This window comes from Pleuronectes platessa, chromosome 11 (assembly GCF_947347685.1).
Source record: "Pleuronectes platessa chromosome 11, fPlePla1.1, whole genome shotgun sequence".
Lineage (NCBI taxonomy): Eukaryota > Metazoa > Chordata > Actinopteri > Pleuronectiformes > Pleuronectidae > Pleuronectes > Pleuronectes platessa.
In genome coordinates this window covers 15414890-15431945 of record NC_070636.1, presented here as the reverse complement: position 1 = coordinate 15431945, position 17056 = coordinate 15414890, and the positions used below count along the sequence as shown (strand labels likewise).

General features: G+C 41.0%; 1 protein-coding gene across 2 annotated transcripts in view; it reads left to right on the top strand.

Moving 5' to 3' along the window:
• Window positions 1–17056, top strand: part of fsip1 (fibrous sheath interacting protein 1) — a 32103-nt gene that overhangs the window by 14072 nt on the left and 975 nt on the right. For both annotated transcript variants that reach the window (XM_053434923.1, XM_053434922.1), the window contains exon 9: window positions 7017–7169. In XM_053434923.1, the coding sequence (XP_053290898.1) occupies window positions 7017–7169 (153 nt within the window). The remainder of the gene's footprint in view (window positions 1–7016; window positions 7170–17056) is intronic.

The following is a 17056-nucleotide window of genomic DNA, read 5'->3' as shown; positions in this document are numbered from 1 at the left end:
TAACAATAAACCGACCTTAAAATATTCGCTAATCTCCCGTCTCCATGGCCCGTTAAATAGCATTAAAGCATTTTAGAATATCATCACAGGCCTTTATTCTATATATTATAACACAGGGCAGAACTCATCATACTGTGTATAAAATACACATTTTGATTTCGGACACAGCCCGGGTAGCTGTCAGCTGCTAACTATTATTTTAAGCATTACACAGACAGTTCCCACCTTCCTACATTTTCTCTGACATTGAAAAAGTGCAATGTAGCCGTTAACAGCTGAAATGTAGATATTAGACTCAACAATACACAGCTTTTATCACTGGGAGACAAAAAGTGCAAAAAGATTATTGGACCATTTCCCCCTCCAGATGCTTTCAATGAACATTTAGCATGGTCTGCTTCTTAAGTTCTTTGTTCAAATTTCTTTTGTCTGTGTCACTATTTGGCAAACCTTAAATAAGCATCTAATAGCACAGGGAATGAAACCAAACAATGGTCCTATACAAGTCTGACGCTAACAACAGGAGCAGTGATAACTTAAAACCGATCAAACAGTCTTTGACCTTCAAACGCTCTTCTGATTATTTTCAAATATGCTGCAGATATTTGAACCCAGTATCACATTCACCATGCTTTTTTCATTTGCGGGATGCACCAAGATTTTTTCATTTGTGCAACTCTGATCGCTCCAGACCACCCTCACATGTGAAACAAAAGTAAGTAGAAGATGACCCAGATCCTGATGACCATCAAGTGAATATGGTAATACTTCAAGAATGTTAAGCAATCACATTCAGCATGTCATCAACACAGGATCCAAAATACAGATGTAAAACCTTAACATCTGAAGGGGAAAAGGACACAGTGGACGCAAACAAATATTGTATCTAGGACTGACATCACTACACAGGGATCCACAAATCATCTTTCATGCAGCAGTAGTCACAGATAGCTCTGAGGCATATACTTAAATAATTGGGAGGGGAAAATTGAGATTATAGTTTTAAAACTTCAATGTTTTGCCAGGCAAGTGGTGCAGAATTAAAAACATTTATTTGAATTTACCTTGTTTACCCAAGTATCAACACGCAGGTCGGTGCACAACGCAGCACGCTTGCCTCATAACTTGGCAGATGACTGGGACACAGTCGGGCAGAATGTCAATCTGAGATACAGAGAAATAAGAGGAGGAGGAGGAGAAGGGGGTTACAAGGAAACTCTCAGCCATAGCTTCCGAGCAGTTTACTCTCGAGATCTCACAGGGAGTGCTCATTGCAAGGCATGTGGACAGGCCTTGGCAGGTAGCCTGGGTCCACGTGGCACAGTCAGATTTTCTACTATAGCTCAGATTCGCAGAGAAACAGAGGGAGACAAAAAAATAAAGAGAGGAGAGTGCTATTCTGTGCAACACGATGTCAGCCATGTCTGGGTGAGTCAGCATGGGTGGCTGTCTTTGATCAAAACGACACTGTCCCCTTTGCAATGTGTAGCCATTTGACAATACATGCCTGTAAACACAGGGGAATATACACCAATCAGTCCCAGCATGAACTGCCTGCCTGTCCACTAAATCTCTTCCCTCTTTATCCAGACTGAAGGCTGAGCATGTTTCGCCCTCACTTCGTAGTTTTGTCGTTACAGAACCTGGTGGGTTAGAAATCCAAGCTGCAAAAGAGGATACCGAATTTGTCTGGAATGTTTTTAGGTTTTTGTTTGTTTCTTTTTGTTTAGTTCCCATCGGTCTCCTCTTTTATAATTGTTTACATAGGAAGGTTGGTTATGTGTTGAGTGTGTGTATCTTCTCGGGAGATGCAATGGAGGAGTAGTGCCGTAGTTAGAGCAAGCATTTTATTCTGAAAGCGATTCCGTGGTGGTACTTCCTCTTTGCTTTGGACTCTCTCGGGATGATACATACTGGGTGTCAGTGTGAATAAGAAAATTCGGTGACGGTCCCAGTTATCTGTACAACTGTTTCTGTGCATACATCATCATAAATCATTCGGAAAGACATCTCCTTGGGAGTCTGTCTTCATTGTTATCCACAACTCAGAGTTGAAGACACTACACTAAGACTCAAGGTCTCTCTGCAGAACATCGTCCAAAGCGTCACCCTGCCTCTAATGACTTTTCTTCCCATAGTCCTGATACTGATCCCAGATCTAAACGACACACTCAGACCCGGCTGTCCACACTATGTAAAAGAATACATGAGCCATCACTCCATAATCCAGTTCAGAGGGTCATGTGACCATTGTAGGTGCTTTCGATGGTGGACATTGGTCATCATGGGCATTCTGACCAGTCTGTGTTAAAAGTTCAACTTTGTTTTAGGCTGAAATTAGACCCAATTTCAACTGTATTACAACATACTTAAAAAGTGCAGTTTATGACAACAATTGAACAAACCTTTACCCTTCGCATAGCCTGTTTCTTATGACATTTTGAATAAATCTGAGCCCCCCAGAGTAAATGCCAGTGAGCCATTTTGTGGCTACTGCATACGAGAGCATACTACTGTTTGAAATGTTGGCTGGCGTTCACATCACAGAAGTGCTTTTAGAGAAAAACCTATCGACCCATTACATTTTCTAATTGTTTAACTTACTCTTTTCATAATGTTTGACACTTTGGATTTTCTGCCCCAGAAAACAGTTTTTCTTGTCTTGACTGTGCAAATAAGGTCATAAAGCCACGTCAGTGATTCTTGGTCTGACTTTGAGCAGCCCTGCTCAACACCTGATGTGAGAAGGAACCTGAACTAAGCCTTGGACTGGTTCACACATGTTTGTAATAGGACACACAAGACACCGATACATGATGGTGACCTAAATATTAGTCTTGGTTTTTTTTTTATGAGATATATCTGAGAATGTGTCTGCGTGAGATGTTCCAGCTGTTATACTCGGCGAAGTGCACCACAGATGCAACCCACATTCGAGCAGGGAAGAAACTCCAGGCTTCCAATCTCAATGGCTCCCTCCTCTGTCTAGCAACTTTAATGTGACTGATGGGATACATTATATGTTCTTTTAACTGGAACGTAAGCTACAGCAAAGTCAGTGTTGAGTGTTAGGCATCCAAGATTTGTTTTTAATTAAGTTGAAGTGAAATGTTTGGCGTACGATAATCTTAACTATTATTCTCCATTTCGTCACTTTGGACAACAACGGATCATCCATCAACTGCTGCAGCTGTTTCACACTCAAACGCTGTGACAACCTCCAAATGGAATGTTTCGCCTCATTTGAAATTGTAGAGATGATCATAGGATATCAATATGCACTTAATGAATGTCAATGGCATGTTTGATTAAAATTATTTATAGGTCGTACGAATAATATACTAGCGATCGTATCGCTTAGGGCAATTGGCAAGTCATTCTTTTTCTGTACTGTGGGAAAGTAAAATCTGAAACATGCGGTAAACCAAGGACAGCTTGTCTGGAGCCATCATGTCAAGCAGAGAACTCTTCTCTGTTTTTATAACACTCGTGTTGATTTCAATGTGCACTTGGCAGTCAGTGGAATCCTCTGTGTTTACTATTTTCAATGCTTTTACTCATATCTGCATTTGACAGGAGAGTATCATCAAATCCCAAGGCACCGATGTACTGGCTGAGAGGCTTCTCTCTTAAACGTTAATTATGTTTGACGTGTTTTTCATATTCAAAGAAAACAGAGTCCAGATCTTTGTGGCCTCCCAGCGGTCCCGTGACCCCTACAGGTGACGTGATTATTGGACACCCTCAGCAGTATGTCAACTGGCTATATGTGGAGAGCCGATAACGAGTGTTTTGCTGAGGTTCAGATAAGCAGAACATGGATCTCTCTCCTCTGCTCTGTTTGGATGTCACTCTGTCTGACCTCTTAATGAGTTAAAGCTATCACACATTCCAGGAGAACCACAAATATCATAATGTACTAGAACAATCGCTGGATTCTACTGAAGTCAAAAAACTTTATTCCCTCAGTTGTCTCCAAGACGTGAATCATTACTACAATATGATGAGCTCAAGAGCACAGACTGATCCTCTGGATAGCCATGCCAATGTCTCAGAAATTGATCTGAACTTGTTGCACGGAGTTCTTATAACTGCTGCATCGATTATTAAGAAACACTGAACAAAACACTGCATATGAGAAGTTATTTGCTTGTGAGTCTTCTATGAAATTGAAAATGAACACTGCCAGTTTAAAAAAACGTATGATCTCATACAGTGGTTTTAAATCGTCAACAACGCTATTTCATAGCCTACTCCTTCAAACAACATTAAACCAGTTTCAACTGCTCTCTGAACCTCTAGTCACACTGATGTGTTACACATTAGGAATTGTTTTTTTCAGCTATGTCTCTGCAAATATGGAAGTTCTCTAGTGGGTGAGAACATTTTCTCTGGGTTCTGCGAACCACAACTGTACTCTAGACCGAAATGTCTCAAGAAGTCTTAAATGGGTTGGCATGCATTTTTGTGTAGAGTAGACATTCGTGGTGCTCAGAGGATAGATCATGATGATTTGGGAGATGACCTGGGATTAGTTATTCAAAAGATTTAATCACGTAATATGCTTTACTTTTATCCTGGTTGTTCAAAGCAACATTATATCGGATGCTTGGATCCAGATACAGACTTTTTAAGATTACCAAATTCGGGTTAAGCATCACTCTAAATAGGATTACACATCAAAATATATGCTACTAGCTATGTGAAGAGCTGCAGGTTGAATAGCAAGTGTCGGGTAACTTTTGTGACCGAAAATAGGGCCACAAGAGCCCTCCTCGGAACCACAACAACAACATAAACAAATTGTGGATAGTTTGTACACGTTTAAATTATAAAAGTGTTAAATGTCCACAAAAACACACACACACAAAAAAAAACTGTCCATTGTGTTTAGTGGTAATTGGCAATTGTTAGTACATTAGCATTAGCATTATTCCCATTTTGCTATCAGTTGTGGGATTTTGTGAGACCGACGTGTGACCTGCTAACTGTTGTAGCTTTTTGCAGCTAACTACATAAACTTCTCAGATTAGCTAGATTGGGTCACTGGTGCTAAGGTGATCCAGGACAAGTGTAGAGATAGCGAGGACCAGGCAAAGACAAAAGACGAGTCTTTAATCTTGCCATTAGAAATTAGTAAGGTCTAAGCAGTATTTGTTAGCGATTGTGAACTTACACTTCTCAGAATTCGTAGTGTGCTAATAGCCAAGGGAAATAGTCTCGTAAAGAAATACGTGACACACATGCCAACTTCATTCAGACTGTTATCCTTGATCGCTTTATCGCTGCTAAACTTTGCAGACAGCTTCAAAGTTTGAGAGCCTATATTTTTTTTAAAGTAGGGCAGCCGTTTGTTTCCAAATTAAATAAACTGTTTCTCCCAAAGATTTTGGCTTTTTTGGAAACATGCATTTAGTGGTGTGAGGATGGTGGTAAAGCTAGACTTTAATTTTTATTTTTCCTGGTTGGTATTCTGCGTTTCTCACTCTCGTGCATGACAGGAGTCTGATCCCGTTGTGTTTTGTAGTCTGGATGAGTGAGTTTTAACAGAAGGGCTCTAGTAACGACCACTTAAAAGAAGGCTTCAAATAGAAGCTGTCATTATTTCCCTATAGAGAAACAGAGGCCAGTGGAAGGTGAGACCACACACATGCCTCAGGGGGTTCTGTTTTGCAAAGCTTTCAATATTAGCTTCACACAGGTATCATCCAGTGGCCCAAAAACTGCGTACATGCATTACGTGACATTGCCTATATCTGTTTTGCTCATTAAGAGAAGCAATCACTCGTCTTCTCTACATGCTGGCTCGACTTAAATGAGATCTCCTTCTACTTTAATACTTCCTTAATCGAAATGTGTCAAAGCAGATTCCGCTTCTTGGTGTTTAAGTTAAGTTCATAATTTCTTCTTGTTCCTTCTGTCTCCTGCAACCAACCATTACGCTGTATTTGAGTCTCCATTGAGTTGTCGACATTTCATGAAATATCCATCAATTTGGACATTATTGGATCATACATACGCCTGCCTGGCATCCAGACTAACCAACAGAGATGGAGATTTCCACCACATGGCACTGGATTGACACTCCAAAACAGTCCTGTGGTTGGCAACATCCTTTCAGTCCCAACAATTTTTTTGGACATAGACGCCGGTTTTATAGAGCGGCAGTGTATTTTTACACAGGTCCTTTACTTGTCTGTTGCTAGGATATTGTTCATTTTACCATGATGTTTCCATCCATACTAAATATATATACAGTGTGCGGTGTGTGAATGGATTATACAAGTTTAACTTTGAGATTTAACACAATAATACTTTAGCACCTATAGCTACTGATCATCAGGCTGCATCCACCAATGCTATTCCTTCATTGTGATGTTGCATCTGAGTGTTCGCAAACCATGTGACAGCTGTGTGGCCTGTTTCAATATATATGTAGCCGACATATTGATGTCATTTGTAACTTTGGATCGTTCCATCTGTGTGACCTAGTCGGAGTGAAAGATCTAACGTTTGGTCAGAATGACAATCCTCTCACTTATCAGCTGCCCGTTGATGGTTGTCCAGACATGACGCTCCTATTTCCTCCTGACCCAGTTTCAGAGTTTGCTTTGGATGCAGCTTGTGGTTTACTGTGTCAACCCACTGCATGTGGATGCCATAAATGTGTGATTTATGATGGACCCATGTAGATTGCAGCTCTGGCTCAGCCTTGTGTTAAACTTGCACAAGTCCTAAATAAGTACCTGATTTTACTGTGTGGTCTGTAAAAAGCAGGATAGAGCTGTTGCGTATTGTATGTGTACCTCTACGTCTTTAGGCCAAACCTCGATGATGACATTTTTTAACAGAGCTCAGTGAACTGTAACTCAGGAAACTTGGAGCTGTTAAAAGATATGGTTTTAATTTGTTTTCTAAATGTTTCAGAGTGACCGTCATAAGCTGTAATAGAGCACCTACACGCGAAATGTGTTGTTTGCTTTCTGTGAGAAACAGTCTTGTCTGTTGTGTATCAGGGCCGCGGTTCAGAGGCTGGCTGGAAGTGCGATTGGGACCCGCAGCCAGGAGAGAAGGTCCTGCAGGATAGAAAGGAGAGGAGAGGGCTGGAGAGGCAGCTCCAAGAGATCCAACAGCAGCTGGAGCTCCTGGGCCAGAGCCCAGAGATGACTGTAAGTTCAAAACCGCTACGTTCATTCACACACACGCAAACACAAGCACACACACACACACACATGCACACACACACACATGAGTTTCTCCCGGTCTTCAGAGTACATTACATTGACTTGCATTCATTTCCTGGGGACTTGCTATAAATCATCTTAATCATAACTTAAATTAAATTAAAGCTGAATGATTTCCGTTTTTTTTCTTTTCGATAATGTGACAATGTAAATAGAGTAATACCTGGACCCCCCTCCCCCTCCACACACACACACACACAACATAACACATGGTTGAATTCACTCGAGTACTTGCGTCCACACACAGTCTGTGTTACAACACTTCTCAGAGGTTTTGTGCATAGACACGTGATTGAAAAAATTATTCCAAGCTCACAGCTCATACGTCACTCTCACAGGGGGACGATGAAATCACATGAATTAATCGTGTCTCCGCAGGCCCGTAATTTTTCCTCTTTTTCTTCATTTTCCTTCTTTCTCTTTGTATAACTAACACGCTCTATATACAGTTTAAAATGAGTTGTCATAGGCTTTTTTTAACTGTTTTAACTGTTTTTTAACTGTTCTCTCCGTTATTTGTATGCAGCCTTGTTCTTAGGGCGAGGATGGACGTGTACTACACTGATAGCTTTGTGTCCTCCATGGTGTTTTCATTGCTTTCAAGCATTCTTCTCAAAGATCCGATGTCCGCGCTCCATAGCGTTTCCTGGAAACCATTGAGCTGTGTCTGGTTTTAAGAGCTGCTGATGAGTTACAACCACAGAACGGTAGCTCTCTCTCCCAAAACCCAGTAGCTAAAGGCGCAACACAAGAATGTTCCACCAAACAAAGGTGAATAGGCCCGATTTCTGCTGTCTCTGATATTTATTCCTTTAAATTTTGTATCCGAGGTAGGGAAAACACGTGATAAATTCATCGGTTTGACTTAGTCATTGTTAAGTTGGGTGAGCTTCTTTCGCTCTTTCGCAAACAAACTACCTGTGTGTTTCGTCTAAGTGCTACTGTGGATGGAGGACACATTTAAATGTATCATCCAACAAATCTTTTCTAACACTGATGAACCACAGTGTGAGGTATATGCCTAATTTTTACATAAAAGATGCATAGTGAGGTAATAAACTCCACTAACGTGTGTGCCACTCCCTTACATCAAACAAGGCACCATGCCAAGAAACCTCAAACCTATTCCCGGTCTTAATGAGCAGAAACAAAGAGGATTTCTTTGCGTTTTAAGTCAAGCTTATAGGAGACTGTTCTTTCATTATAATTACATAACATCAAACCCACCAGTCTCTTAACTACTGGTGCTGAACACACTTCACATTTAGCTCTGTGTCACTGCAGTGTGTGTCTGCAATGTAAACAGCATTCTCGATGTGTACGTTCATAGTGCTACCAGGCTTTTTTCGTGGTTGGAGGAGATTTATTTGTGCGGAATTTGTGTGGGAGTGCGATCTTAAACACTTTCACACAGCTACAGTTGCTCATAAAGTTGATTTGTACAACAACCGTAACTCAAACGCCTCCTCACAGTCCTTTTGCACCTGAAGTGTGTACCAACCACGCAGGGGTTGTGCATAGTTCTCTGGTGGATTTAACAGCACAATGACGCTGACATTTCCTACATGCGCAGCAAGCAGTTGACCAATCACAGAGACGGCCAACTGGGCCAGTCAGAGCAGATTGGCCTTCATCTGGAGGGGGGGTCTTTAAAGAGACAGGAGATAAAACCAAGTGTTGCAGGCAGAGGCTGAAAGAAGACCTGCAGCAATGGACAGTCTGAGGAAAGTGGTGCATTTTTTTAACATAAGAGCATGAAAAAAAAGGGGTAATAACCCAAATTAAAATTATAAACACGAGCATGTATATGTCTCCTTTAAAATATTTGTTCATCATTTTGAAAGATGTAGGTACTTCTTAAAAGAGTCAAATGAGGAGAGCAATAACATTATAAAGTGCGAAACAAGAGATACTTATAGCTTAGCTTATGATATTAATGGTCTCAACTAACTCCACATGAATATAAATAAGCATATTCCCCAAAGTGCCAAACATTTCCCTTATGTACGAGTATCGGTAGCATTTTTATTATTCTTTCAATTTAGAACCAGATTTTTCTCTTGTCACGAGCAAGGCTCCAGTTCCCGAACAGTAAACCACTAATACGGCCGTGCAGTAAACCACTAATACTGCCGTGATCGTAATTATCTTGAATATTCAGTCCAAAATTAAACGTATAAAGGCTGGGATGCATTAGCCCAGATGACGCTATTTGTTTCTCTGTCCGTCAAAACTTTTCAAGGAGGAGTTTTATCTTTGTCCACTTACAGTCGGTATTGACAGGAGCAAGAAGTTTGAATCTTGAAATCCATAGGAGGAAGCAAATGTAAGAGGTTGACAGTCTTTGAATTTGCTTTAGCAATATGTTTGCAGTAAAAGTGTTTTACTGTACCATACATCCTCAAACCCCCAAGACGGATTGGGTACTAAATGTTTTCCCTGCAAGTGGGAACTGTGCTGCTCTGTGTTTAGTCTGGCCAGCTGCTGCAGTGCACCACTTACTGCAGAGGTGGAAAATGTCTCATGCGTTGTAGCTGTGGCTACAGATTCCTTCACTACTTCAGCCTGATTGATTCCAGGGTGTGATGTTAAGAAATCAAGTGTTTGTCCGGAGAGTTACCTGGTGATTTATTCAAACAAATGCCGTGTTGAGCTGGATTCAGATCTGAGACCAGTGATTGTGTGTGTCATCTCTGCTTCTCCCTCCAAGCAATACCCCTTCCAGTGCAGTTCACTGCCTTGCCAAAGAATCTCCACTTTCACCTTTAGATTTCTTCTTTAGCTGTTTGTCTGTGCAACAGAGGCTCTGTCCTTTCCTCTATCCGGAAAGGTGTTTTTTGTTTGACTCTTGCTGCTCTGTTATTCATTTTCAAAAACAACATAGTTAAGTCTGAGAAACTCAGCAGCGGATCTAGAGTTTAGCTTCAAATTTAATTGGCTGCTTTCCTACATCAACTGTGAAAGGAAGGACAATCGCAACATTTACCGTAAAGCTGGATGGTTCCATAAATCGGTTTAATATGGCCAACATCATCTATCATACTTTCTCTCTCATATCTCCCTCTAAGAAAGGCCCTTTTGGCTTCTGTGTCTTTTTGATGATACAGGAAGACAAACAACACTCTGTGTTTTGGTCACAACACACATATTGTATAACTTAGCACAAATTTGTTGTGTTACGTGATGCTCTGGTCTCAGATATCAGGGGTCCACATCTTTATACACTCAATGTTAGACTCTTTATTTCCATTGAGACTGAAATATGAATTGGTTTTTTTAGAACTTGTGTTAAAGGTGGTTATAATAATGTCTACACATAGTGTATAGAAATTACACAGATTGTGTATTAAGTTGAAACACACACCTACAGCCCTTGTAATGCAAAGGGCCCACACTTCCATGACCGATCAGATAAACTATTCAGGACAACGTCCTGAATGCCCAATCGTTCTTGCAGATCATCAGTTTCCCTCAATATAAAAGTCAGGTTTCCCCAGAAAAGAGGATTCATGAAGAGAGAGGGATTGTTTATTTAAAGGGATAGCTCACACCGAAAAATGAAAATTCACTAATCATCTTTCTCTCAGTGTTAAAATGTGTTGGAGCCAAATCCAATACAATTGAAATAACTGGGGACCACTTCTTCAGACGTAAAAAAAAAAACACAACATGCCTCCATGCTGCTTAAGTGGTGTCATCCAAGTGTACACAAGCCCGGACATTCATAATTGCCTAATTTACACCGTGTTTTAAGCCTTAAAGTCCTCTAATATATAATCTTCTCAGAGGCGCTTCCATATTCTCACAGACAAAAAAGAAACCCGCACACACTCTCTCCCGGTGCGCGGTGCACGTTAGCATTGCTACGTCCTCTAGCATCACTATTTCCGGTACTGGAATTTTAGGCTTAAAATCTGGTGTAAATGATGCCGTTTTGAGTAGAATATGAATGTTGGGGATTCCGGACACTTGGATGACACCACACATGCAGTATGGAGGCATTTTATGCTTTGATTGAATCAAGATGAATTTTCCATTTAGTGTGTGCTATCCCTTTAATGCCACTCTCTTCACACTGGCGGAAGTCTTTTGTGAAGGAAAAATGCATTATACAGCTGCAGTTATTATTATATAACAGTATATCTGTTATAACAGTAGGGGAGAGCGGTGTAATGTGAGCAATTTTTTACATTTGCTCCCCTCTAGGCGAGCTAAAATGATATATCAGTCAAATTTACACATTTCCCATTAATTCAGGATGTTTTCTAGCAATGGAAATTATCAGAATTTCTTAAGGACAAAGGGCTGTGAAAATATGATTGTTTTTAAAAAAGTGGTCTTGTGTCTCACTTTACTCCAGCTAAGGCTACTGATTTTACTTCCCCTTTCTCTTTTTTCTTTATGAATCTTTTGAGGGTTGTCTTATCAATATTTCTATCCCTTCCAGCTTTTCTTAAGGACTTCATGACCTCAGCAGCTGCACTCTCCATCTCTGCGAGGGGTGTTTGGCCCCAGGTTGTCTTCCTGGTGTAGTTTTTTGGCATGACAGTTTTTCTACAATGTTTATGACATTAAAAATTAAACATATGTAATGTATAATTACACAAAAATATTTTTAAGACTAAACTTTACTTGTGCTTGATGTCTCACTTTACCAAACAGCATTTGTCTCACTTTACCCCACAGCCACCATTTTAGATAAAACAACATCTCTTAGCAATTCAGGCTAATCTTCAGCTAGCATCGATCACATGGTTTTATATGTTGGAAGTTCATCAACATGTATGATATAAGTTTTTCTAACTTAATTAATTTGTTTTGACACAACAGTTGATTAAGTTCAAGGCAAGAAAATTTACTTTTACATGCAAAAAACGAATTTTTGTGAAAAAACATACTTTCCACTAGCCTGACGTTGTCATACTCACAATTCTAGTCAGAATGTGAGTCTGATACCGCTCCATTGGGCTGTGATTATGGGGCGTGTTTCAACCGAACCAGAAAAAAAAATGCCTCTTGTCTCAATTGGATAGACCTACAACCAATCAGATCAATGTAGTATGTGACGTATGTTAAGCGACGCATTGTGAGTTATTTACTAACGCCGGGTTCACACCGGATGCTGAAGCAACGCCAAAGCAATGCTTAAGCGCAGCGCCAAGCCTTAAATAACAGCTGGCTCCCATCCAGGGAGGGGGGGGGGGGGCTACGTATTCTCCACATAGGCTTGAGTGGAGAATTCGTAATTTCCCCTCGACACCCGACATTTAACGGAGCTAAAATTGGAGAAGTTCTTCAACATGGATTACATTCAATTAATAATTGAAGTGGAGAAGTACAGTGAGTTGTATGATCCACGGAACATGTTGTATAAAGACAACACCAAAAAAGACAAATGTTGGGACGCTGTTGCTTAATGTTGGAGCAACAAGTAAGTATATGTTTGAATACTACTGGATCAACGGCTGATAATATTAGCGCTGCCCGGCGGTTCAGTGTTGCTTCAGCGTCCAGTGTGAACAGCCAAGCGCCGGCGTGCTAGGGATTAGCGCGGCGCAGCTTTGGCGTCGCCTCCGCGTTCTCTGTTCCTCTTTCAAAATGAATGCGCTGTCGATGTCTTCTAAAACAGACTCAATGGCAGCATCTACACATCTCAGTTCTCCAGCTGCAGGCATGTTTGTTGAAAACCAATTCAACCCAAGCGCACTTTGATGACGTGGTTGAGTATGTTAATGTTGATCATCTGTCCATCATCGTATAAAGGCCACCCTGACAATCTGATTTGTCCGAACAGTTTCTGTTCGGGCATAATTTCTCCCCACGGAGCGACTCCAGACCGAACTTCCCGACCTCAAATGTTGTGGGCGGGGCTAAGTTTGTCTGGCATCCAGGCTAACTTTCCACAGCACCAGTACCAACTTCTCTTTCATGGCAAGGGGGGAATGGGAGGGGCTTGAAAACATAATGGTCACATGACCACAAATGTGTTCCGTTGCCTAGATACAGGGGGTGTCTCACATTACCCGATGTCACACATTACCCCGCTCTCCCCTATATCTGCGAAAACATGACCCTGTTTGCGGATGTCAAAATGTGAAAATCTAGTTGGAAAACAGCTCAGATCTCACATGAAACAACTTTTTAGGGAAATCAACATTAAACTTCTGCTATGTGTTCATGACATCACTGAAGCAGTTGGAGCTTAATCTGGAAATCACCTGAGAATGGAAGAGGTTATTTTCTCACAGTATAAGTCACATGCACACAGACACAGAGACTGTGTCCACATGCACACCATTTATGCATACAGCACCTCCCATGTGGGAAAATAACGGGTTGAAGTGAGGATATTGGGATTCAGCCAACAATCGCTTCAACAAACTGCCGTCGATGAAGTTCTGCAGAATAAACCTTAACTACATTATATTGTATAGTATCCACACTATCTCACATGTGACAAACTTGTATTTCTTCTAACCAAGATACATTTACAATGATGTCACAACTGCTGGCTCACAACACAAATTTGTATCAGCAGCATCTAAAGCGAATATGGTGTAATGAAGAGAATTCCTCCCTATATTAGTGGAGTAATGGCCCCCGGGTCTGTGGCCGATAAAGCCGAGGTATGTGACTGAAGTCGGTGACCTTGAAACCTGAGCAGCCCTGCACTGTGCGCTTACAGGAGCCAACAGTGAGTTGTACAGAGGCGGTGGTCCACTGCAGGGCAGATAGCTCTGGGGCTGAACAGCTCTGGCTTTGTCAGATTCAACTATCTGCTAGAAACTGATACAACACAGGAACTGAGAACTTTTATATTTCACTAAAGGTCAGGGGGTTCCTCCACCCTTCCATTGATTGTTGGGAGAGGAACTGGACGCCTGTGTCTGGGGGGCAAAGAACACATTAAACTCATTGTCATTTTCATGCTATTCAACGGACAAGGTAGACGAGTAAAGGCCATGATAAATGATTTTAGTAACGATGTATTACATGGCCGGTATAGATAGATAAACAACCATTCACTCTCATCAGCACCTCAATTCACTCAGTTCAATTTAGAGTCTCCCAATTTACCTAGCCCCCAATCTACATGTTTTAGGACTATTTCAGCCGCAGTCCCCGGAGAAACCACATGCAGACACTGCAAGAATATGCAACCGCAACAAGAACCTTCTTGTGTGAGGCGACAGTATTCACCGCCATGCCTTCCTATCACAATGTCATTTTTCCTCTACTATTTCTTTGTTGTGATTTAGCCATTGTTCAGTATAAAATGCACGGGGGGATACTCATAAATTAGTATTGTCTTTCCATGAAGCTTGAAATGACTCAAATCTGCTTCAAGTGTAACAGCTCGCACAACTGCCCACATGAAGCCTTTGACTGCAGCAAATTAAAAAAATAAATGTGCCTGTTCATGCCTTTCGTTGTCTGATACAGTGTTTATACACTTCTAACCAGGCTCTTCATTGTTGTTTTTCTCTCACTGAGGAAAACTCAATCAAATTCCTCATGTTTTTTTCCCTGGGCAGCTGCAATTTTCCTGTGATGTCTACTGAACGTAGTTCTACTGCTACAGCTTCAGTGGATGGACTGAGATCAGCTGATGTAGCTTTAATGCTTTAGATTAACTGCAGACAGACATTCAGACAGAAAACCATATCAGTCATCCGCAAGACACCCTCGTATTAAGGGTACCTGAGGTCAACCACAACTGCCACAGGTCACAGCATTTTGTCAGCACAGTAAAAAGCACTCCTTCTTTCCTTTATCTCGTTTTTCTCTCCTGTGTTTAGGAAAGTCTTAACTTTTAGTTGCCATCTACGAGACGGCTGTTACTGGTTAAAGACAGCTATGGCTATTAATACTTCAGCCGGTGGGACACTTTTTATATTGCCCCATTCATGAGCTCTCAGACAGTTACATGCTGGTAATTGACCACCAGTGATTTAATTGTTTGTGCCATACGTCTCACGTTGCAGTAATGGCTCAGTTGTGTTTGTGCAAATTTATGCAATTTCAAATAAATAATTTTTTTCTGTGAGGGCTAACCATGGAAGGGAAGCTAAGTGTAGGCCTAGAAGCAAAGATGTCTTAGGCATAGAGTTATGTACATACACAAAGAAAACCTACCCCTCCGTAGCCAATTCTCAAGGTTTTCCCTGGAGGTCAGGTCTGAAAGTGACGTTATGTCTTGTTCGGATTGTTGCCATTGCATTAAAACAAAAAACAAGATAAAAGCTAAGCTGTGAACTGATTTTTTGTTTCTGTAAACCACTGCCTGCTAAACAAATTTGTCTGTCCAAAAAGTTCTGTTCCCAAAAACCCCAGAACCAAACATCTGGCACAGATAGTAGCTATAATCTCGTAAACATTTAGCTGCTAAATAGCCAAATATTTCCCTCAAGAGTTAGTGTTGATGAATTAGGTGTCAAGCAGCACGATTCCAAATGAATCCTTATGTTGCCCTGTGAATTGTGAATGTACAAAAAGAAAACAGCTTAATAACACTTTGGCAACATAATTTTTTCTAAGGTGATAACGATGTGTTTAAAGATTGTTTGTTGCCGCAATTTGAGGAAAACAACCAATGAATCCTGCTTTTATCTGGATCACGGTCAGAATGACTGGATGACACGAGTTTCTTATTTGAAGGCAAGGGACATTCTGTTCGACTGGGATGACAGCTAGAAACACCAGCGCACATGCTGAGAGAAAGACAATGATTACCTTTCTGCTCCAGAGGTTTTTAAGCCCTGCTTTCCTGGACACATTTCTGGGTTATTGCTTATGTCACAAAAGGTAATGAGTTGATATTATTGGAACAAATTGACTGTTGAGTTGCAGCTGTCTAAACACAGTACAGGATCCTCAACATACCAAGAGATTGCAACTGTCTATGAGCATTTATGCATCGGTATATTAGTCACGTCTCTTATTAGGAATCAAAAGTTTTGTCAAATTATTTGGAATCAAAGACTTTACTTGCTGTTGCTAAATAGAAAAAGCACCTCCATGGAAACATATTGACCTTTAGTAAAATTCTGAAAACCCACTCCTCTCCTCGTAACCTACTTTAGGAAGGCTGTCTCTCCGCCTTGAACTCACATGCTGTCCCAGAAGGCTGGCTGTGAGGAGTCGGACTTAAAGAAAAAAACTGTGGTAATATACAATTGAAAGTGTTTTTTTCCTAGACAGCTTCCAACTAGGCAAAGGGGACAATCTCAGCAGTGCACCTTATTATTATGTACTGCCACTGTTATCGCAGGTCATGTTGATTTGTGAAAACAGAGTTTTAAGCCCAGTAAAGAATCTTTTGTAATGGGATCAGGTCTTGGGAGGATTTTATGGAAGAGATATGAGCAGTTTAATATATATATATATTATAAAATGCAAAGTACAAGCAGTTTTTAAAACACAGACAGTTTATTTTGGTTAGGTCATCTTTGGTTTGAGGTTTGTGTCGTAGTTTGAGGAGCAGGATAGGAATCTCTAGATTCTGGAAGCAGGTGGGGTGATGGGGTCTGGAGGATGAGCAGGGCAGCCAATGAGGTGATGATCTAGAGATGTAAAGATGCAATCAGGAGATAGATAACAAGGATGGAGCTTGAGGTGGCAAATATAAAATCGATGCAAAAATCCCTTGAGGAATAACAGACTAGAACTTAGCCATGATGTTGGTACCCCACGGGAGACTGAAGGATCTCTTGGAGCACACAGGCAGACAGCGAGAAGTGCAAACTGGGGACAATCAGCCACACAAGCAACGGAGAACAGAGGAAAACACACAAAATGAGGCAGCCCAGAGT